At 33.6% G+C, this 20,614-nt stretch overlaps 1 protein-coding gene across 1 annotated transcript; it reads left to right on the forward strand.

Annotated features, from left to right (window-relative positions):
• The first annotated feature begins 2,007 nt into the window (after window positions 1-2,007).
• On the forward strand, window positions 2,008-2,931 carry LOC107918802 (auxin-induced protein 6B). The gene has a single exon (XM_016848393.2). The coding sequence runs from the start codon at window positions 2,163-2,165 to the stop codon at window positions 2,619-2,621; it is 459 nt and encodes a 152-aa protein (XP_016703882.1). The 5' UTR covers window positions 2,008-2,162; the 3' UTR covers window positions 2,622-2,931.
• The last annotated feature ends 17,683 nt before the right edge of the window (window positions 2,932-20,614 follow it).

Below are 20,614 nucleotides of genomic sequence, written 5' to 3' on the forward strand. Positions count from 1 at the left end.
TATTCAAAAGTCTTGGTGCTAACTTAATCCCTCCCAAAATTTTCGCTCTTTTTACTTTTTTAATGGATAGTGGGATTCCTTTATTATGATTGAAATCATTCTTCAAAATTTTATAAAATTGAGATCTGATTTACTAATAAAGCTGTTTAGAACTTAAAAGAGGATAATAATAAAAAATCTCAGCTACATGTTGATGGTCTTAACCTCCGAGTTAGATGAAAAATGAGATGTGCAGCAAAGACAAAGTGGAAGGTAACCCGAAAAGATTCAACCGGTTTTAGTTTAATATAGTAAAGCTGCAAGTTGCCTTTGCTCCACCCTACAACCAAACATCATTCCACGCTTCTCCTGCTAATTTTATTTGTCCATAGACACAGATCCAAAAATTAACCATAGAATCAGTTTGAAATTAAAGCAGGCCCCAGCATATATTCCCCAAATCTTGGATTATTGCTTATTTTAATCAGGATTACTGCCTTAAAACAAAAGCTAGCGAGGGAGACAAAACATGAAACGGCCACAGCATGTTATGTTTTCTTTTCATCATAGTTTTTTTTTTTGGGAGGGGGGGGGGCGTAGATGATGAACATTGTTGTTTGCTCATAATTCATATAAATATCATCTTGTAGCTAGCACAGGCAACCAGTTATGGTTTAATTAATTAACTCTATATATATTGTTAGTGGAAAATAATGTAGTTGCATGATACAGTAGTAGGATTTTGACATGATACAAGGTTTTTGTATTTTAAAGACGCACAGAATCTAATCCAATCATATCATTATAACTATCAACCAAATGTCAAAAAGGGTTACAATATTTTTAAAAAAAAAATCTGATGTTAGTTCACTTTTTAAAAAGTTCTCTGGTTTTTTTGTGTTAAATATCAAGTATTTATTTATTTTGTTTCATCTGCCCTTTAAACTTGTTTTTTTTATATTAATAACTTATTTAAGGCTAAGTTAAAAATTAAAAGTTTGTTTTATTTATATAAAAGTAATTAGAATATTTTTTTTCACTTTATTTATTCCTTGTATATTTTTCTCTACTCCTCATGCAATTTTTATTAAAATTAATATAAGAAAAATATGTACAATAAAAAACTCGGGATCATGAGAAAAATTAGGAATGTCTCTTATTTACATTCTTTTTTATATACTCCTACTAATATATTTTTCTTCTTAGCTCATATTTTTTTGGATAAACTATCAAGGTCATTAAACTATAAATGAGTTTACATTTTGGTCACTTAACTTTAAAAAGCTAAAAATAATCACTAAATTTTTCAAAAGTTTTCGTTTAAGTCATTGAGCTATTTGGAAGATTTCATTCAAGTCGCAGAATTGTTAAGTTTTTTTCTTTTTAGAAGTCTAACTAGTAAGCTCCAAGCGATAGTTCGACGATCGATACGATGGATCAATACGCTCGACAAGTACAATAACACACATTAGCTCCAAGTCAATCTGACAGTCAATGTTGAAAATTAAAGAAAAAAGCTGTTTGAATTTTGTTTCACAAATTAGCAACATTAAAAATTGTTTCATGAAAAAAAATTGAACTATAAAAAAAAGGAGAATGAAAGCTTTCGATTGATATAAACAATGTAATAAAAGAAAATCATATAACAACAATTTTAATAGCCTAACAACTTAAATGACCAAAATATAAATTTACCTTCAATTTAATTTAGGATTTTCTTTTCAATTCAATTGAAGTCCACACAAACACTATGAAGATTAATAATCATTTCTCAGTTAAATTTTTAATCATAAATTTAAATAATAATTTAAATAGATAATGCACCACCATCAAGAAACTAACTAAACACTAAAGAAATTATGTTTTAATGAATTAAAAAATGGATTAAAGCTAGCTAAAGTCTCATTACCTTACTGTAGATCACATGGCCATGACACCCATGGAAACAGCAGACACAATCTCGTAATTATCTCAAAGTCCAAGGGCAATATCTTTTATCCTTGACCTTATAATTCCTCCCTCCGCCCTAAACTTTCAACTCACAAGTAAATTTTTTTTTTCTCACGCCACCCGAAACTTCCTTCTTCTACTTCACTTTTTCTCTTTCTCTCACATTCTCGGAAAGTATTCTCTTTTCCTTTTAACGTTCCTTGCTCATTTTCTGTCACTTTCTTGGGAAACGAATGTATCACGGAATGGGAAAATGCCAGAAAATTCGTCAGATAGTTCGGATCCGACAAATGCTGAAGCAGTGGCGAAGGAATGCCCGGATAACGGCCAACAACAACAATAACGGACATGCGCCGTCTGATGTTCCTGCTGGACACGTGGCGGTCTGCGTGGGCACCAGTCTCAGGAGATTTATCGTACGCGCGACGTACCTTAACCACCCCATGTTCAGAAAACTCCTGGTACAAACTGAAGAGGAGTACGGTTTCAACAACATTGGACCGTTAACCATCCCATGCGACGAGTCGTTGTTCGAGGAGATTCTCCGAGCCGTATCCCGATCCGGCTCGGGCCGGTTCTCGACATTCGAGGTTCTTCAGAGATGCTGCCACGTGGGCATGAAGAATAAACTCGGGGGTTTCGGCGAATCTCGACCGTTGCTTCATGGGGTCGCCGATAAATCAGTGTACTAAAAGCTAATGCAAGCATATAATAAAAACGACTGATCCTCCTTGGTTGACTCAACCCGAGTTGGAAGCGCTAACAGTTTTACTGAGTTGGTTAGGTTTCATTATGACTTATTTGAGTGATTAGTGGGTAATTTTGAAGTTCTTTTCCTTACAATGATTATGAAGGAGATGGGAAAGAGGGATTGTTTTAACCGAGTCATCCCGAGTGGAAAAGAGTGACGAAGCTTAAGAATAATTTATTTATTATTTCTCTATTGTAAATCCAATGACTTTGAGTTATTATTTTATGGAATTTTAGAGATATTATATATAATTTGTCGTGTCTTTGAGAGAGAGTATAATATAAATTGTAATTTATATGAGCATTGCCAATTTTTTTTTATAGTTTCACTTATATAAAGCTGCAAGGTACACATTATAATAGCAACCTTTTAGCATTGCAATTTTAATACTGTTAAATGGAACCACAATGCTTAACTCTATTAATTCAATTAAAATAAATTCAATTATTTTTATAATTACCAAATAAGAATATACAAAATTTATCAAACTTGGCTGGTGAAATTTTAAAAATTAAATGGTTAAGATCCTCGGTGTTTGAAAATGAAGTTGGATAAATGATGTATATTGACAACTGAAATTTAGTAATGATAAGAGATGCTAGATGTTGTTTTCCATTATAGTGAAAGTAAAAATTGAAATGGTCAGACAGACATAACCTCCTAATCCTATAGTGGAACTTTATAAAGGGAAGATAAGATTAATGTATTAATTAGCCGATGAAAAAGTGTGGAAAAAGAAAAAAGTGAGGATAAGGAAAATGAAATTTGATATTATTACTTTTTCTAATAATCATGGAAATAGCAATGTGATTCAGCCAATTACAATTATGCTATTTGGGTGGTTAGGTTATTCATCAAATCACCCTGCCTTTTTGTTACAACATGGAATGAAAGGTAAAGGCTGTAAGGAGTCGTTGTAATGGGTGTGATTTATATCCAAATTGTGCTCACAGTCGTTAATCTTGGTACATGATACCCTTCATCAGACTGGCTTTTATAGATAGATCCAAGCTTGAGGTGGGCTCCCTTTCATGATGACTTATGTTGGGTTAGATCAAAATGGGTTTGATTTGACCCTGGAACGGATGTAATTGCTTTTGGGGTTGATAAACTTGCAACGTTAGAATCATTACATGAGATTGGACCTGACATGACAAATCCCTTGATGACACTTTGGCATTGCCTATCAAGCTGCCTGTGCTGGCATGTCATCTTGCAAGTGTTGTGGCATAAGCGGTGTTGATGTGTAAATGTATAACAATTGTCCCCCCTTCTCAAGCAATTTAGGTGTACTTTCTTTACTTTTGTCAAATTTTAACTTTTGTTATTAATAAATGATTTTTTATTAGTTTTATACCCTCTTCAGGCCAAAATTGGCCAAATGGTGCCATTGGGAACCTAACGACGTGATTGAGTTGGCGTAAGAAGTTGATAATGGCCCGAAATCAAGGAAATCATCATTCAGAGTGGATACTGCGAACTGAGATCATGGAAGTCGTGATACCCCTAAAGGTGCTAAAGTGAAGAAAATTGAGGTCAAATGCAGTGATAACGTGACACTTAGGATGGGTATCGCGACACCGGGACCCCTAATTTTGATATTGTTTTTGATATCACGACATCGAAGCTTGGGTATCGCGATACCGCTATTGGACGAGGAGAAAATTGACTGTAGAGGTAGTTTTTGTCCAATACCAACCCCAATCAAAATTTAATGTCTTGGGGCAATTGTATCCAAAAATTTTAGGTTGTATTTAGCTGTTGGCTGATAATTGTTAGTTAGTTAATTGTTACTCTAGCTAGGTGTTATTTATATTTTAGTACTCAAAATTTAGCTTGTATTTTCAATTTCATCCAAGGGTTTTAATATAACTCAGCTTCATTTTCATTTAAAAGCTTAAAAATATGATATTTTCTGATATTTTTTCACCTCCATTGTTGCCTACATCTTTTCCTTCAACCATTCATCAAGAAACCACTAAGCTTTCTTATCCCTACTTTTTGTACTTAATCTAATGCATGCTTTGAATGTTTATTGGGCTGTTGTTTGTATAGAAATGATGTTAGGTAACTAAATATATGATGGTTGGTTGATGGAAATGTTGTTTGATTAGTTTTTGGTACAGAGACTAAATTGTAAAAATTGGACTAAATAAAATAGTCTTCGAAACTTAAAATTGACACCTCTAGGTGAATATTTAGATAGGTGAGATCAAGATGAGATCCTATTAAACACCAATTTGGTTGTACCGAAGTAGTTTGGTAAGGTCGAGAGATAAACCAGACTAAATTGTTTAATTTGGTAAAATGGTGACCGAGAGGTAAAATTGAGCCAATTAGTAGTTTAAGCATTTTAGATCCCTAATCCAAAGAATAATTGACAACATGAAAGTCAACCAACACTTGTGTGTCTTGAATTGTTAATCGTGTAATTTTGCATGCTTTACAATTTGGTCCTTCTTAGTATTTCTTAGTTAAATTAGTGTAATTACCTTTGATTATGAATTGCTGTAATATAGTATTTAGTGAATAGTTAACTAGACTTCCTATTTGCATACTTGTCGATTAGGGATCACTTTGTCCCCGACTTTCTTGGGTTCGATCCTTGGAATACTTAGGTGTTCCATTATAACACTACAAATATTATAACTGACATGTCACACTTGCAATAAAGCCGCTAGATATTTAAGTATAATAGTGTTGATTCATAGTCCTGGTGCATGCACGTCGGTGTGTGGTCACTATTGGAAAAAACGAGTTTGAAAAATATAGCGAAAAATAAATTTAGGGAAAACAAAGTTTTTAAAATTTTTTCCAAAACAAGATCTTAGTTGTGATATCTAAAGTAATAAACACTTAATCAAAATTGTACCTTTTCGATTCATCTAGGATGAGCATTTCGACCGAGTAGCCTTCTTTGCTATCCTCAAGCTCACATCTGCCGAGTGTTGCTAGCTTTGAATTAGAAATTTTTTCACAAAAAATTACCAATGGGTAATTTCATAATTTCTCTAAACTTTTGGGTTAAGTTGTAAATTAGAAAAATATCTCTAGAAAATTTCTAAAATAATCTCTTAAAGGAATTTTCTCTCTACAACTTTCTCTTGAATTCAAGTATGTTTCAAATAATGACCCAAGACTCTCTTTATATAGGGAGAGTTTAGAGAGTTCAACTATGATTAAACTTAATCACTTCAATATTAAATTAGTATAATATTTATCAAGATAAATATTAGATTAAATTTAGTATTAAATTTTATTAAAATAATAAAATGTTTATTTGTAAGATAAACATTAAATAATATTTAATATTAAGATAATTAATTTAATATTAAATTAATAAAATACTATTAAGATAATTATTAAATTAAATTTAATATTAAACTATTAAAATAATATTATTTTTGGAATAGTTAATCTGAAATCAAATTCTCTAGTAGAGTCCTAGTAGAAGTGTAACTCTTTCACTACTTAACCACCGAAGACCAACCATCGTCGACCATCAGAATGTCGCAGTCGCCGGTGCCGCCATGTCTGGTGATGCAGGTGCGACACCTTTATGACACCCCGAGCCGATTCGGCTACTGCTAGTTCGGTCCGGATCAGTGACGACTTGACCAGTCTAGTCTAGCCACCGGTTGGACCGTCGACCCAATTTCACATGCCAGGCCCGGGTCAACTAGTTTTTGGGTCTTGGTCTCGGTTTTGGGCTCCCGGGCCAAATTTAGGATATCAGGTCCAAATTTCAAGTTTAATTACCTATTAGACCAATTGTCTTACTTGAAAATTAATTTCTAAAAATATCATATTAATTTTAATTAATTTGATTAATTTAATTTTACTTTACCAAAATTAATTTTCCTAAAAACCACTTAGATTGTCCAAATTAATTTTTCAAGAAAATTATTTAATCAAATCCTCTAGTTGAACAATTCTCACGACCACCTAATTTTATTTCACATCGAATAAATCAACTCAATTAAATTATTTCCAATGTTGTAAAATTCTCTTTTGATTCAAATGCAGTCCGATCGAGCTTTTGTTGAGCTAGCAGAGAGACCAATCAGATATATATAATTAGGCTCTAGTAATTGCAATTATGTCTAGAAGCATCGTTACGAAATTTCGCAATTACTTAATCATGGAGTTAGTCCACAAGAAGTACCATATTGAAAACTCCTTATTGTATACTCTTTATGAAAACAATTCATTCAATTGTTTTGTCCAATGACCTCGTCATGTGTGTGTTACCCTCATATGATATCCTTGATTCCTTTGAGTTAAATCTGTTCACTCAATACAATCCTATTTTATCTCATTGTCACCATTGTGTCTTCTTAATGATTAATATGATCATTATCAACAAATGATTGTGATAAATTGTTAGTTCGAGAACGAGCAACCCATGGCCACGTTACATTTTTACCAATCCACATAATGCCGATGAGAGGATATCATTAACTCTTTAATTGAGCTATGAATTCCAATATTGCTAGTAAAACCATGCTATACACAAGTCATGTACCCAACATACTGGTTATGGGCTCGATCATCTTTAGAGCATAAGCCTCCACTTATATCAAAGCACATGAGTTGCATATGCCTGGTCAGTGACTAACTTAGGATTTAGGTAAATCACGCCATGAATATCACAAGTGAATTAATTCACAAACGAACTCAGAATTAATTAATCTTGGGTCCAGTCCAGTGTATCATTCTAAATGAATACATCTATTTCTTTAATCATAGAGTCAATTGCTTTGATAGCCAAGATTAGCCATCTCTCCAATTGGAATTGTAGACAACATAATAATCATTCTCAGTATTTGAATCAAATGCTCACTTCGATTCTTTTACGGGATTACAGACTTATTCAGAGTATCTGTTGAAGTAAGTTGTCTTTCTCACAATGTAAACATTCTTACAGTGCCACTTATCTTTAGTTTGAACTTAGACAATCAATGAACTAATATTTGCTGGTCATGATTTCGCTTATAAAAGACAGAAATACAAAAGGCATAATAGTGAAATGTGAAATTAACTTTATATTTTTATTCATCGTTCAAATAAATAGAAAATAGTTACATGTTTACTACAATATGGACACATTTTCCAACAATCTCCTGCTTGTCATAATGAAGTAAATGTGTCATGTTTCGCATTCTCATATTCTCAACGTGTTTGTTAAAACTCCTAGTTACAAAAGTCTTAGTAAACGGATCCACAGGGTTATCTTTAGAAGCTACTTTCATCATATCTACAATTTCTTCAGCTACTACCTTTCATAACAAGTGAAACTTCCGATCAATTTGTTTCGTTCTCTTGTGACTTATCATTTCCTTCGTATTAGCTATTGCAACATTGTTATCACAATACAGTATTATAGATTTTTACATACCAGGAATGACTTTAAGATCCATTAAGAACTTTCAAAGCCATATTACTTCTTTCGTTGCCTCAAAATTAGCCACATACTTAGCCTCCATAGTAGAGTTAATAGTGTAAGTATGTTTTACACTTCTCCATACTATGACTCCACGGCCTAGAACTGTAACACCCTAATCTCGAATACGGAGTACTCGAATACTAAGGTGCTACATCAGGTCACCGGAGTAACCCAACAAAATTTTTAAATAATTTTAAAACATTGAAATACATTTTATATAAGAGAAAATTTCATACATAGTTATACTGAAAATAGTAATAAAAGTAGTTATACAAAATATGTAGAGCTCCAATATCATCGTATATCAGAATGTCAAAATAAAAAAAATGATAAATGAGTTACAGACTTAAAAAAAATACAAGTAAGGCCTTATGAATACAATGTCCACTAATAGATAAGGTACTGTACTCTGAATACGTGATGCTAGGAGTCTCTCGTCGATGATGTTCCTCGGACACGAACAAAAGTCTACAAATTTGAACATTAAAACAATTTGAAGGCTGAGCTTTACATGCTCAGTGGTACACAACAAATCTACCATACTTCAAGCCATTCATAAATATAAGCACGCAAATCAAATGTAAACATAAAAACATGACATGAGTATCGAATAATTAAATCGTGAGTCATTAAATCTACATAACCAAATCGCTTGCATATCAAACTTGTCAAACTTGTTAGATTGCACATACTGCTCAAATAATTGGGTATCCGGATAGTCCCGCGCCACTCATAGCCGCTAGTTAAATAATCCCGGGTGTCTTTAGGGTTATCCTGAGCACCACTCATGACCGCTAGTTAGGTTAGAGCCCGAAGCTGAATGCAAACAATGCATCAAACATATAATCACAAAAATAAAACCATAACATTCGAGTTTCATACTCGTTTCAGGTTGCTTATTGTAATAGGCCTAATTTGCCCGAGCCCGATAAATAAACAAAACCAATATAAAATCAAATAAAAAATGGTCCCAAAACAGTCCATTTACAATGACCCAATACCAACCCAATGGCCCAAAATACAAACTAAACCCCATATAAGAAACCCAAATCAGCCCAGCCCAGATCCGATTACAATAGGATGGGAAGCCCTAGCATCAGCCCCAACCAGCGCTGCAGCAGACGTCCCCTCGTACGTAGCACCGCTCGTACGAGCCTCGTACGCGCACCTTCGCCTCCGTACATGCAACATCCTGACTCTGCACTCCGTACCTGCAAGGGACGCGCACAAAAGCAGCAAAAATAGACGCAAAACAGAAAGGAGAGAGAAGGAAGAAATACGATTGCGGGGGAGGGATTTGATTTTATTTTTCTTTTCTTTCTTTTCATTTTTCTGTAAAAGGGGCATTATAAAAGCCCAAGAAGGTTGTAAAAGCAAAAGAAACGATTGATAATACAAGAAAAAATATTAAAAGGTGATTTTCTAGACTCATATTCTTCCTTGTTTTGCTTTTTTTACATAGTGATTTTTCATTTTTTTCTTCTGTGTGTCTACTAGAAGGAATAAAAACAGTAAAAAGATAGAAACATACCTCGTGACTGAACCATTGCTCTCCCTCCATCGTCATCGGAGCCTGGGGGCAAGGTTCAAAGAGCCTCTGAAAATGGGCGATGATCCGTCGTGCGGCGCCTAAAGGATAGGCTTAGGTTTTTTTTACCTCTTTTTTTACAGTCGTTTCGGAAGCAAAAAGGGAGAGGGGAGGACAAACTATTTTTTTTTGTTTTCTTTGAATGACTGAGTGATTTAGGGTTTTTTTTCTTTTATTTTTTGTTTCCCCGTGGACACTTAAATGGCGTCGTTTGGAGTCTGATCAGTGACTCCAAAACGGCGCCGTACTGTTCCAGATCGGTGCGCGACCCGACCCGCTCCATGGGGGATCCGCGTGTTACGATCAATGGGTTATTTACAACCCTGGTCCCTCCGCTTTGCAAGTGTGTTACAATCTGGTTCTTTCATTTATTTTTATTTCCTTTTAAATCTGATCTTTTATTTTGTTGTTATTTCGTTTTAATCCGCTGTGAAGTGCTGCGTTTTGGGGAGGCGGGTTATTTCCCAATCGGACCCCCGATGTAATGCGCGTTGCAGCATAGTCCTTCATTTTTTTTTAATTTTAGTTGCGCCTTGTTAATTTGATTTTGTTTAGGATTTAATCCCTTTATTATTCAGTTTTTTTATTTTTCTTATTTGGAAATCTACTATTATTTTCCTATTATTTTTATGTTTGTTTTCTATAAACGTAATCAACCTATATTTTTATAAAGAGATAATTAATAATAATACTTTATACTATTATATAATATAGATTTTTCTCATGTATGTATATATATAATATAAACTTCAAAATTTTTAACAATAACACTGTATATTTTATATGTATACATAGTATTTTAATAATATATTTACATATATAACAATATATTGTTATTGATTCCAAATGATAATTTTTTTTTTACACAAAAACTTTGTTCCTTTAAGTTTATTATTTCATTTTATTTATTTAACTTTTATATATTATTGTTGGATATACCATTAATTCTACTAGGTTTTATTCACATAAATTAAAATGTATACACTAATTTCAAGTTGTTTTGTTTCCATTTTACTACGTTTTATTTCTTTGGGCTTTTAAAATCCTTCATTATATTTTTATATATCTTTACCAAATTTGTATCAAATATTTGTGTTATTTTGTTGTTATCACTCTTTGTTTTATTGTCTCATTCTTATTGATTATGAATGTATGGGCTGCTTTAATTTTATGAATGTTTGTATAATATGATCAAAGTTGATACTAATATTTGCTTTATTAGTTTAATAGTCACTAGCTTAAGTTTAAATTTTTATCGTCTTTTATATTACGTAAGTTATTGATTAATCCTATCCTTTTTGTGAAAGTTTATTTTTTAAGCTCTTAGTCGTTTTATTTTACGATCCTAAAAAAAGGGGCTTGGTGTTTATTTTCCCGAGAGAAACGAGCCCTAACTTACCGGGCTTCGATTCTTCTCGATAATATTAGACAACCAAGCGCTCATTTTTATTAAAGCCGTACAATTATTTAAATAAAATTCATAAGATTTCAAAATGTTACATCCTAACTTACTGGGTATGACATTTTGTTATCTCGATTTTAAAAATAAAAGCAACACTCGGTATTTGGGATATTGTGAAATCGAGCCCTAACTTATTGGGTCTTGATTTTCTCATTTGATCCAAATAATCAGATATCCTCTTCAAAATGCATAGGTTTTAAAAGACAAGAGATAAATTTAATTTTGAAGATTTAAAATGTTGCACTCTAACTTACTGAGTGTGACGATTTATTTCTTTGAAATAAGTGAATCTCATCGTCTAATTCATTTTATCCAAAAGAAAAGGATCGTATTTTAAAATCTTTTCAAAATTTCGACATTAAGACGTTAAACAATCAATTCGGTACCAATTTTGGGCGTCACGAGGGTGCTAACCCTTCCTCGTGCGTAACCGACTCCCGGACCTGTTTTTTTCAAAATTCGCAGACCAAAAATTGTTTTCAAGGTGATCCGATCACACCACAATAAAAGATCGGTGGCGACTCCGTTTTCATTTTAAAAGTCAATCCTCGTTTTTTAAACCTAGATAAAAAATTGTTTTTGTTTTATTTTTATTTTTATTTTTTTATTATTTGTTCAAGATTCATTTATTATTATGTTAAATTTGCTCTACATTTTATTTATTTTAATTTGCTCTATACCACTCATTTTGAAATTGTTATATATGTTATTTAATTTATTCATCCCTTTTTTTATTAATAATGATGTTTAAATAATGTGTGTTGAGTGATTATTTTCATTGTGTGTGCCATTGGTATAATTTTATTCATGTATCATTCCTCTATGTTTATTATTGTATTGATTAGTTCACGTCCTTGTATTGTAAATTAAACTCCGACATAGTTATCCAATTTAGATTACTTTATTTTATTCTAAGTGAGATAAATGCATACCTTCAAATAGATTACCCGCTATTATTTAAAATGAATTTTGCTAAATAAGGCAATATTTTGCATTTTGGAAATTTGAGAAATTGTACCCTAACTTACTGGGTCTCGATTTTCTCATTAAACCCAAATAACAAAATATCCTTTTAAATTTCAAACACATAAAATTTCAAAAAATAAAGGCAATATTCTATATTTAGAAAATTCAATAAATCGTGCCCTAACTTACTGGGTTTTGATTTTCTTCGTTGATTCTAAGTAACCGAATATCATTTTAAAATTAAAATAAATGAGGTTTAAATAAAAAATAAAAGGTAAACTTACTCTCAAAATACGAGGTGTCGGGTCCTAACTTATTGGATGTGACATCTTGTTACTTCAAGATAAGAAGGCATTTCTCCATTTTGATTTATTCGAGTAATTTTAAAATAACACACATAAAGAAGGATCGTATTTTTAAATTCTTTAAAGTTCTCAATTTTCGACACCAAGACATTAAGTAATCAACTAGGTACCAATTTTGGGCGTAACGAGGATGCTAACCCTTCCTCGTGCGTAACCGACTCCCGAACCCATTTTTTTTCTGAATTTCGTAGACCAAAATCGCTATTTTAATAAAAATTAAATCGCTTATTAAAAGTTCGGTGACCCGATCACACCTCAGCAAAAAAGATTGGTGGCGACTTGTGACAGCCCAAAATTGACCCTAGTCGGGAAGTGGTTTCGGGACCGCTAAACCGAGTCACCGAAATGTTTGAATGTGATATTTATTGTCTAGAATATGTATATATGCATGTGTTAAAATTTCATGGTTGAATTTTGTAAATTGTAAGTGAAATTTTATTAAATAGGACTTATGTGAGAAAATTTAGAAATGTGCTAGGCTAATGTAAGGTGGCCCATTTATGCATGTTGCAAATAGTTGTACTTGCATGTCAAATACCCCTTTTATTTTAAGTGGTGGCCGGCCATGATGGTCATATATATATAATATGTATTAAATCTTAATTAAATGGCCATTATTTTATGCAAAAGAAAGGAAATAGATTAAAGAAAGAATAAAAAGAAAAGTAATAAAGACAAAGCATCATCTTTGTCTTCTTGGCCGGATTGAAAGAAAGAATTGGGGCAAACATTCGGTCACTTGAAGCTTGAGAAGGGGGGGAAATGGGTGAAGAAAACTAAGTGTTCATCTTTGTTTCTTCTAAGCCGAATGTGAAGGAAGGAATAGGGGCAAAGGACTTTCGGCCATTTGAATGCTTAATAAGGTTAGTATATTGTGTTAAAGTTGTGAAATTTTAGCTTGTTTTAGGTTAATTATCATGGTTCTTACTTAGACCATGCAAAATTTTTAACTTTGATGGATGGATGGAGCATTCGGCTATGGCTATTAAAGAAGGAAATTTGATTACTTCCTTTAAGTTTTGATGAAGAATGTGTTGAGGAAAGAAATTGATCTTGCTAAAAATATAAATTCTAAATGCTCATATATGTAATACCCAAATAAAAATGCTTGATGTCTTGAACAAATATTGTTTCGATGGGTGGAATGAGTAATGTCATGTATAGGTTTCGGCTATGGATTTTCATGTTTAATATTTTATGTTGGTGTTCAAATTGAAAATGGATGTTAGTTGTGCTATAACACTTGCTTAATGATGAAAGGATCATGAGCTTAGGGCTTGAGAGGCATTCGGCTTTGGAGTAAAAATAATAGAAATGGTGTTTAGTCAATGCAAGTGTCCATACTTGTAGGATGTATTGAGTGTTGCAATCGGCCTTAACATAGACATGTGTGTTCGGCCACATAAATGAGCACCTAAGTTGATGTGTATGTTCGGCCAAAGGTAAGCATGTTGATGGCTTTATCTTGACTTAGAAGGTTCGGCTAAAGGGAAAATTAGCTAATATGTCGAATTCGATTCGTGAATTCGTACATATGTGACTCTAATGTCTAATGTGTATATGGACTAAGTACCTTGAGGTTCTCTTTTGATGTTCGAGTGAATTGTATTGAATCATTTGATGTGATTAAAAATGCATATGACCATTGTGTACTTGAGCTAAAAGGTGGCCATATGACCCATCAAACTCCTTGTCATATTCGGCCATAAGCTAGCAAAATGAGACTTTAATGAGTTAAATTTGTTTGATTTAGCTCAAGGAGTTAAAGGAGGTGAATCGAGCAAAGGCAAAGAAAAGGTCATCGAGTAGCCGAGTTGGAACCGTCTTACCCAACACGAGGTAAGTCATTAAGCATGTAGTTGGTATTATTTCAATGGTCATAATGTTTATGTATTGATGCTGAATGGAATGAATAAATATACATATATATGTATATGCATGTACGTATGTGATGATGAAATTGTTGAATGAAAGAAAAGAGGTAAGATGTACTGAGTTGTTGATCTCGGTACTAAACGTGCGGGATAACCATTTATGACCATGAGATTGGCGCTAAGTGCGCGGGATTAAATTGTACAGCACTAAGTGTGCGATTTGACTATGTTGCACTAAGTGTGCGAAATGAATATGATGCACTAAGTGTGCGAATTGACCATGCGGCACTAAGTGTGCGAGTTTGACTATGTAGCACTAAGTGTGCGATTTGATTACGTAGCACTAAGTGTGCAAGTTGATTATATAGCACTGAGTGTGCGGGCTCAATATACATTTGTGAATCATTATGGACACTATGTGTGCGACACTATTGAGTCGATCGCGGACAGCGGATCGGGTAAGTGTCTTGAGTACATGGCTAATAGGTGCTATGCTTATACTTGGTGTTGAGCTCGGTAAGTTGAACCTATGTGACAACTATACTTGAAGTCACGTACATAAAATTTATCGTAGGATGGGTGAAAGGCCGTTTAGTCGTTTGATTGTAACGAAAATAAATTGATTTATGAAAATGCTTCAATGTCCTATTGATGAGCATATGGATTGTGAATGCATGAATTGATATGAAATTGAATCGATAGGTTGGAGGAACTATGGTATGGTTCGGTATGGATGGAGTAAATTGTCTCGTTCCATTTTGTTTCCTCTTGTGATAATGTTATTGATGGATGGTAGTGCATTGCTTATGACTTACTGAGTTATAAACTCACTCGGTGTTTCCTTGTCACCCATTATAGGTTGCTTGGACTCATCTATTTTTGCGGGGTCAGGCCGTCATCGAAGTCATCACACCGGATAGCAAGTTTTGGTACTTTCTTCTTAGTTGGCTTAGTAGAACATTTTGGCATGTATAAGCTATTACGTTGTGTTTGAATTTTGGCATGTAAACTTTAAGCCATGCGAAAATGGCACGAATGTTCGATTGAGTTGGATCAAGGGTAGGCATGAGATGGACCTAGTTACTTTCGTAACAGATGCTGGCAGCAGCAGTGTCATGAGATTGAAAAATCACTAAAAATAGTAGGAGTGGAATTAATTGATGAATAAATTATGTAATCGAAGCTCGATGAGTCTTCTTTCATGAGGAAGTAACGAAAAGATCATATGGGCAGTATATTAAGAGATAATCAGATTATTGTGGGACAGGGCCAGAACGGTTTCTGGATTCCCTGCTCTGACTTTGGAAATTCATTACAAATTAACCAGAGATAATTAGGGGTCGTACCATATATGTACAGATTCCTCTCTGAGTCTAGTTTTCATAGAAACAAACGACATCAGTATTGAAGCCCCGTGCAGGGAGATATCCAAGTCGTAATGGGCAAAGGTCAGTGTAGTCGACCCCTGCAACTTGGGAGACTTTGACTAATAAACTGTACTAATTGACCCGACCAAAAATTCTAGAAAAAAATACATAGATGGGCACATGAGTCTAGTTTCTGGGAAAAATTACGAAACTGATTTTTGAGTTACGAAACTCAAGATATGATTTTTAAAACGACTAGTACACAGATTGGGCAGTGTCTGGAAAATAAATTTTGTAAGGGGTTAAAGTCAGTTAACACCTCGTGTTCGACTCCGGTGTCGGTTTCAGGTTCGGGGTGTTACACGACTCCCGTTTTTGTTTTCATTTTTCAAAACCCAAGTCGACCCCGTTTTCACAAAAAAATGGTGTCAACACTTATCATTCCAGCTAAAATATTAACTAATGAGATGTGTTAGTCTGCTACCTTAACATTCTAACATTTTCTCATTAAAAAAATTAATAACTATTAATATATAACTCTAAATTAAGCATATTTTGTTTTAAACGAAACTAGACTTCTGTACGGTTATAGAGATATAAGGCTCACTTCCTATTTTATCTTGTGAAATTTTTGGTAATTTTTCAAAGTCACTGCTAAATCTATTTTATAAGAATTCTGCTGCCAGATTTTTATGACCTTTCAACACTCAAAAAATCATATCTTTTAAAATACAAATCAAAATCAATCTTTTTTTGTTCTAAACGAAACTAGACTAACTCGCGATTACAACGATGTATAGATAACTACTTAATTATTTTTATAGAATTTTTGGTGAATTTTTAAACCTACTGTTCATGTAATAATTTGTTTCTAGCAGATTTCACAACTAAGTTTTTAGCTTCATTTTAAATCATCCAAACAAGATTTCCACCAAAAAACATATAATATGCATGCATTATCACACAAGCATCATATTTATGACTTATCAAGAAGTATAGGAGAGTTAGAGGGTATCACCTTGATTGAAGAACACTAACAAAGTTTCTTGCCTAGGTCTCCACCACTTTGCCTTTACCCTTTGCTTTAGAAGATTCACCACCCTCTTTAACTTCTTTTAGATTTGGAGGATGAAAAAAAAATGGTGGGAACCCACTCAAATCTCTCTCCCTCTACATGCCTTGTTAAGGAAAAATAGATGGAGAAAAGAAGAAAAGAAATGAAGATGTAAAAAGAAAAAAAAATAGGGTGATTATAATATAGGAAAAAATAGGGACAAATCCACTTTATCCCCTCAATTTACCAAACCATCTTTTCCCATTAATTGGGAGAAGATTTTTATTCAAAAATGGTAAAATCACCATATTTTCCATTCATCTTCCCCATACTTCACACAAGCTTCCCAACATCCTTAATTTCTTATAAAAAGGTCTAAAATTCACCCAAATTAATTCCAACAAAACCCAATCCCAAAATAAATTTATCCATCGCCAAACCAGGTCAACACTCAAACATTGACTCGAGAATTTGGTGTCGTTACAAGAAAGAATACATTTCTCGATGTTGATTTCCTCGAATCTTTACAGGTTTGAAAGTTTGAGTCTGTGTATCCAACAAGAGTAAGGTTCTCCCCAGAATACACAAGCATATAATATCTGGTTCTTTTAAGATACTTTAATATATGTTTTACAACTTGCCAATGCTTGAGACCTGGATTCGCCTGATATTGACTAACCATTCTTACTACGAAATAAATATCTGGACGTGTGCAAAGTGTCGCATACATAAGGCTTCCAATTGCCGAAGCATATGAAGCTTTACTCATATGATCTCTTTCTTCCACTGTCTTAGGACAGTCATCTAAAGAAAGATGAAAATCTGATGCAGTCGGCTGAACGCCTGGCTTCGCATCGGTCATTAAAAAATATTCTAGTATCTTATTGATGTATGAAACTTGAGATAAAGCTATCGTTTTATTCTTTCGATCCCTAAAGATTCGAATTCTAAGAATATAACTAGCTTCACCCAAGTCTTTCATGCTAAACTGTTGAGCTAACCATAGTTTAACCGATAACAATTCTCCTACATTGTTTCCGATAAGTAGAATATCATTGACATACAAAACGAGGAAGACCACATTTTTTTCCTTTATATGCTTATAAACATAAGGTTAATCACCGTTTCTCTTAAATCCAAAAGTATTAATTATTTGATCCAATCTTTTATTCTATGAGTGAGACGCCTATTTAAGTCCATAAATGAATCTTAACAGTTTGCAAACTTTCTGCTCCTTTCCTTTGACAACATAGCCAATGGGTTGAGCCATATAAATGGTCTCATCAAGATAGCCATTCAAGAATGCTGTCTTGACATCTATATTCTAGATCTTGTAATCAAAAGTAGTGACAATGGATAAGAGTATGTAGATAGACTTGAGCATGGCTACCGGAGAGAAGGTCTCATCGTAATTGATGCATTCTTTCTATGTGTAGCCTTTCCCTACAAGTCTAGCTTTATGTGTTTCTACTTTCCTTTCCACATTTCTCTTCTTCTTGTAGATTCACTTACATCTTATGGGTTTAATTCCAATCGGTAAGTCTACAAGTTCCCTTACCGTATTGGATTTCATAGAATCCATCTTGGCATTCATGGCCTGTTTCCAGAGCTTAGAATCTACGTCTTGCATAGCCTATTTGTAAGTGAGTGGATCATCATCCTCATGATTGAATTTTGTATTATAAATACTACCATCATAGATGAAAAAAATCCTATTTCTTAAAAACTCTCTCACTACGACAGATTCCCTTATCCAGTTGATTGTTTGTAGGTTTTTCTACAACTTTCTCGAGAATTGAACTTGGTGATTGTTTTACCACTTCCGAAAGTTCCTCGAGTACCACTTTACTTTGAGACTTAAAGTTATCCGTGTAGCTTTCCTCGAGGAAAGTAGTATGAGTAGAAAATTTAATCGTATTATCTTTTAGATTGTAGAATAATCCTCTATTTATTCCTTTCAGATATACTACAAACATGCATAATTCTGTCCGTGCATTCAAATTTTTTGTATCCTTATCCAGAACGTGTGTTGGACAACCCCATATTCTAAAGTGATTTAGAGCAGGTTTCTTTCCATGTCACAGTTCATAAGGTGTCTTACAAGCAGACTTGGTTGGCACATCATTTAGAATATAGTAAGTCATTTGTATCGTATATCCCTAGAAGGAAGTAGGAAGTTGTGAATAACTTAACATTGAACGAACCATGCCAAGAAAGGTTCTATTCCTTCTTTCAGCCATGCCATTCTACTGTGAAGTGCCCGGCACAGTCAATTGGGATAAAATCCTATTCTCTATGAGGTATCCTAAGAACTCATCGGACAAGTATTCCCCACCTTGATCACCCGAAGATTCTTTATGGACAAACCTAATTGCTTTTCCACTTTCGCATAAAACTCTCAAAATTTATCAAAGGTTTCACTTTTACGGTGCATTAGATACACATATCCATATTGAGAATAGTCATCGATAAAAGTCACGTAGTAATCGTAACTTTTTCGGGCACTGATGCTCATGGGGCCACATACATCAGTGTGCACAAGTTCTAAATGTTGGTTGGCCCTTGTACCTTTCAAATTAAAAGACCTCTTAGTCATTTTACCTTCCAAGCAGGATTCAAATTGTGGAAGACTAACTTTCTTAAGCATACTTAAAAGACCATCTTTCACGAGTCTAGTGATTTTTTCTTTGTTAATATGACCAAATCTTAAGTGCCATAGGTAACCTTAATTAGAGTGTGAAGATTTAAGCTTTTTATTCACTATTTTAGTTTGAAGCATCGAGTAGTTATTTGGTTTGATAAATTAGAGATTGTTTTCCATCCATCCATTATAGATTAAGGAACGCTTTATGTGAATAGCAATCCCTTTATTGAATGTCACGGTATAACCATCATTAAATAAACATGCTACAGAAATTAAACTCCTCTTAATTAGGTACATAAAATACATTCTTTAAAACAATATTTCTAAAATTATCAAAGTGTAAAATGACTTCTCCCACTGCTTTGGTTGAGACATAGCTCTCATCTCCGATCTACAACGATAGGCTCTTGTCACACAGACTTCTTGTTTTGCTGAACCCTTGTAAAGAAACACACACATGGTTAGTGGCTCTAGAATTAATAACCTAGTTATCAATTGATTATTCCACTAAGTAAGCTTCAACCATAAAGAGTTCCATACATTTTCCCTTTTTGGTTAGGTAATCCAAATACTCCTTATAGTTTGATTTGAAATGCCCTTTTCCTATTGCGGAAGAAACATTTGACCTTTTTAGGATCTTTTGACTTCTTAACCTTCTTCCTATCCACTCGAGGTGGAACCAAAGACTTAATCAATTTCTTCTTTCCCTTAAATTTTTGCTTTCATTTAGAGGACGACGGACCCACATCTAAGTTTGCTTTAGATTTCTCTTGAATTGACTTACCACCATTGAACATCAACTCATAGGATTGTAATTCCTTCACGAACTGAGTGAAGGTAAGCGCCTTGTTCCTAAAGTTATAAGCGACCCTACAACTAGAAAACCCATTGGTTAAGTATTTGAACACCATTTCAATATGAATGTTCACGTCTATTTCAACACCATTGACCTTCGCTTCCACAAAGAATCCTATAAGCTTAAGCATATATTTTTTGACCCTAGTGTTGGTTTTCTATTGATAATTCATCAAATTTGTAAAAGCGGATTGTCGAGCTAATTCAACTTGGCCTCTGAACAAATCCTCCAAATTTGTCATGACCTCTTTGGGAATATAAAAATTCTTGTGTTACTTTTACAACACATTACTCATGCCTGCTAAAATATAAC

This window comes from Gossypium hirsutum, chromosome D13, assembly GCF_007990345.1.
Source record: "Gossypium hirsutum isolate 1008001.06 chromosome D13, Gossypium_hirsutum_v2.1, whole genome shotgun sequence".
NCBI lineage: Eukaryota > Viridiplantae > Streptophyta > Magnoliopsida > Malvales > Malvaceae > Gossypium > Gossypium hirsutum.